This window comes from Gavialis gangeticus, unplaced genomic scaffold (genome assembly GCF_001723915.1).
Source record: "Gavialis gangeticus isolate Ggan-Ray unplaced genomic scaffold, GavGan_comp1, whole genome shotgun sequence".
Classification (NCBI taxonomy): Eukaryota; Metazoa; Chordata; order Crocodylia; family Gavialidae; genus Gavialis; species Gavialis gangeticus.
Window position 1 is genome coordinate 56,669,147 of NW_017729025.1, and position 3,995 is coordinate 56,673,141.

General features: G+C 45.1%; 2 protein-coding genes across 2 annotated transcripts in view; one reads left to right on the forward strand and one right to left on the reverse strand.

The window, feature by feature from the left end:
- Positions 1-3,276, forward strand: part of ENTPD5 (ectonucleoside triphosphate diphosphohydrolase 5) — a 55,666-nt gene extending 52,390 nt beyond the window's left edge. The window contains exon 14 of the mRNA XM_019518846.1: positions 858-3,276. Coding sequence (XP_019374391.1) covers positions 858-944 — 87 coding nt within the window. The 3' untranslated portion in view covers positions 945-3,276. The remainder of the gene's footprint in view (positions 1-857) is intronic.
- Positions 3,277-3,747: 471 nt separating this feature from the next.
- Positions 3,748-3,995, reverse strand: part of COQ6 (coenzyme Q6, monooxygenase) — a 33,542-nt gene continuing 33,294 nt past the window's right edge. The window contains exon 12 of the mRNA XM_019518843.1: positions 3,748-3,931. Coding sequence (XP_019374388.1) covers positions 3,902-3,931 — 30 coding nt within the window. The 3' untranslated portion in view covers positions 3,748-3,901. The remainder of the gene's footprint in view (positions 3,932-3,995) is intronic.

The following is a 3,995-nucleotide window of genomic DNA, read 5'->3' on the forward strand; positions in this document are numbered from 1 at the left end:
CCCCCCCCCCCCCCCCCCCCCCCACTGTGCTGTGGGGTTCCTTTGTGGAGAACAGCTTGATCCTAAATGTTCTCAGGGTTAATGCAGCTCCTCAGGAAGGCCAACACAGGGATCATTCTTCTAACCAGTCACACAACAGGAATGAAGAAAATATAAACATTTAGATTTTATCCCATCTTTTGTGTATTTGTTGAGAAAAGTTCTTATGGTCCGATATTGACAGTGCATAGCACTTCTTGTGCAACTGGACAGATCTCAGGTAGAGAACATCTAAGAAGATGCTAGCAAGGAAAGTTTTTAGGCTAGTCCATGTAAAGACACCCTAGAGTTAGGGAGGATTTCCTACCATGAAGGGCAAGGTGGACACATTCATCCCCTTGCTGTATTTGCCTTCTTTTTTCTCCCATAATCTGATTCTTAATTTTTCATTCCTGTCAAATTGTCAGTGACAAGCAGGACCTGAAAGGCAACAGGCAAAGAGGAGGTGGGTGGTGAAAAGTGGCATTCGGTGGAGAAAATGACAAGCTGAAAGGAACAGTAGTCCTGGTTTTTCCACACATGAGTACACTAGCCAATAAAGGAGAAGTCCAGCCCAGACAAGCAACACCCCACCCACACACAAAGTAGCTGCAAGGTAACTGGTCTTAAAAGGAGAGACAGAAGTGTTACTCCTTGTTCTTTTTTAAAGCTGCCTGATTCCCTAATACTCTTGGCCATGTGCAGTTGGAACTAGTGCTTCCAGCCAGTACCCTTCATGCTTCCATTTGCAAAGCAGTAACTGCAGTTGTTTTAAGTTTGTGGCAACAGTATAGGTCTGGGAGATGTGCTGGAACTGACTGCTTTCTCTTTCTTCATAGTTAACAAAGAAAGTGAACAACGTAGAGACAAGCTGGGCCCTGGGTGCTACATTTCATCTGCTGCAGTCTTTGGGACTCACCCATTGAACTGCACCCCTGTGGACACTGACCTTTCCAGAAGGAAGCAAACAAAGTTCAAATCTCAATATGCACTGCACAGCTGGAGTCAATCCTGCAGCAAAACATGGACCAAAGTCATGGAATCAGTTTCCCAAAGGCAGTTTCTGACTGCTGTCTGCTAGGTTCTCATGAAGTGGGAGCTGCTCCAGTACAGTTTATGAGTAATGTGATTTCCTAAATAGATGCAGAAGCTGCCTCCTGAGAGTCAAAGGACCTCCACTCCAGCTGAGTAGCCTGATCAAAGACAATGAGCTCAGAGGCAGCTTCAGCTAATGCATCTGCACACACAGCCTGTTACCAGCTGTTCAGTGTCATCATGCTCTGCAGGCTGCAGAACTTTGACCTGTGACTTTTTTTTAATATATGAAACTGAAGTTTGGCCCCAGGGAATTAAAAAAAACACCATAGGCATTCATAGCAGAGCAAGTTCTCCCTGTTGGTGTAACCCTCCTTGTTCAAGGTACTTAATCACTGGGAGACAGACTAGCTAATCCTGGAAGGGCTTCAGCCTTTCAGGATTTGCCAGTTTGGGGAGTGGGGGGCAGGAGAGGGGTAATGGATGCAAGTGTTTCTTGGACAGGAATTGGAGGGAAGGCCTTTGGCTGAAGCTGACAGTCATTGGCTCTCCTGGGGTTGGCAGCCAGGATCCTTCTTTCCTGATCTTCCCATTGATCAGTGCAATACTAAGAACAGCATGGAACCAGACTCTAGTTCTGTGTTCAAAGGTTGGTGGTTAAAGAACTATGGTGAAATAGAAGCAGATGCTGAAGTACAAGGGAACCATGGGCTGGAGCAAGAGAGGAGTCAATTTGGTTCCTGTTCTTCAGGTCAGAATCTGATAGATCAGTCCACTCCTCTTTAGGTTGTGCCTTAATCCTTGGAATCACAGCACTAAAACTCCTGCTCCCACTGGCTTAATGCAACAGAACTGGGCCCACAGCACACAAGTCTAAGCCAGCCAGGGAAGTAGGGCGAGTGTGGGTGGAATATACAGTTCCCATTTTATACAGCCATTCCAGGCTCCCTGCACTAGGGGTTGTTTTTAATGACTTATACAGCTGGTCTGTAGAAACAGGACCCCATTTCTTCCACAACCCAGCACTGCATTAGGCCATTGATCTAATACTTTGTTTATCAAAGGACAGTCTTAACTGCTTAACATGAAAGAGACTGTAGGAGTAAACAGGTTAAATATTAAACCAAAAATGGTCCCCATCAGATGGCTTAGAAAAGTGGTTCTATGGAGACACGAGTGTAGTGGAATCTTAGCTCTCTGGCTCAATCAGCTCCTGTTAATACCATGATAAAATACCTTACCTTGTTCAGCACAAACATACTAGTTCCAGGATGAAAGAGTGAATGGTCCAGGTAGATAGCATCTGAGAACTAGCTATCTAGCCATCCCCTATTCTGAGCCACTGCTGTGATGCAAGGAACCAGCGACCAGAGATAAGATCAACTGCCTCTACAAATGGCAAAGGGAGGGGATGGATGATGCAAACAAAAAAAGAAGGGGCAATAGAAGATCTACCCTGAAGGGATGTAAAGCCTGGTTTTGGTTGAAATGAGTAAGAGGCTAGGGAATAATGTGGGTACAATTCAGAATTAGTGAATTCTTTCTGTTCTTAGCATCACACTTGGGCAGTACAGCCCCCAGGGGGAAACGCTTTTCCTTGTACCAAAGCTGAGATGCTCAGGGCCTTGATTTGTCAGTTTGCACAATTTACTAACAAGCATATCTGCGGCTTCAAGCTAGGAGCCCAGTCCTGAAGTCTTTGCATACGCAGCTCTCCAGAGCAGTTCTTTCTGCATGAGGACAGCAGTATCAGGTCCCCAGGCTTTCCATTTTCCTTATCCCGGGGTGGGTTGGGGACATGCCTTGCTTTTCCATGTTCCCCCACCTGTCCCAGAGCAATGAGATTATCTGTGTGTTCAACAATAAGCATGACACTGCCTTGTTAGAGAAGGGTGCTACCTGCATCACTGTGGAGGAGAAAAAGGAGATAACTGACAAACAGTCTTTTAGCTAGTCATTAACAGGATCTGATTTTCTAACAGAAGTGACAAGAGCCTAAGAGAAAGTCTTTACTCGTAGGCAAAATTTACATGTCCCTTTGTGTAATGCTAATTCCTGGTTCTGGTTAATTGTACATAATGGTAAAGCTATAAATTCTGCCACCTGGCAGCACTCGCGTCACTTATCACCGTAATGTTTAATACAGGGACCTGGTGTTTGGTACATTAAGACGGGGCCTCTTGAATATCTATTTTAGTAATTAAAATGCTATTTTTAACAATATTCTGGGATTCAAGCCTTTGTGATGAGGCCTCCTTCCTAGGACTCAACATTGTTCCTCAGCACCCAAGAAACAGAATGGGACCAAGACCCTCAAGCCTAGCTAGTTTTCTGAGAGGGACCTATGAGGATGTATTGGTGGGAAGAGGTTGGGGATTGTGGAGCTAGCCATTAGCAGAACTGGATGCTCCTGCTACAAACTGCCCCTCAGTTCTGGGTTCAGCCCCCTGCTTCATACCAGAAACTCAAGAGCCCAGATGGTACGTGTTGGTGGGCAGCAGCAAGGGGGTGGCACTCCTGGTTGGGAGGGTCCCTTTCAGCACTGATAAACATTACAGGTATGCAGAACACAGCTGCTACCATTCAGCTTTAGTCTTAAAGAGCCAGTTCTATGTGAAAGCACATGGCAAAGAGAATTTGCAAACCCATCCTCCAAGCAGTAGACAAAACAGAGCTTGTGCAGAACCAAGCACGTATGGGTAGGAAGGCTCTCGCTTTTAGTTTTTATTGTTACTCTTCAAATATGCTATTTTTATTTGCTTCTAAACCAAACACCAGACCTCAGGGGATAAAGTTCTTGGATTTAGAACTGTCATGGGTGAGCTGCAGATCCAGACTGACAAGGACATCACTCACTGGCAAAGGCCATGATCTGCTCCTAGTGTGGGAAAGAAAAAAAAAAAAATCACTTGTAAATTGATGAACAATTACATTTAGAAAAG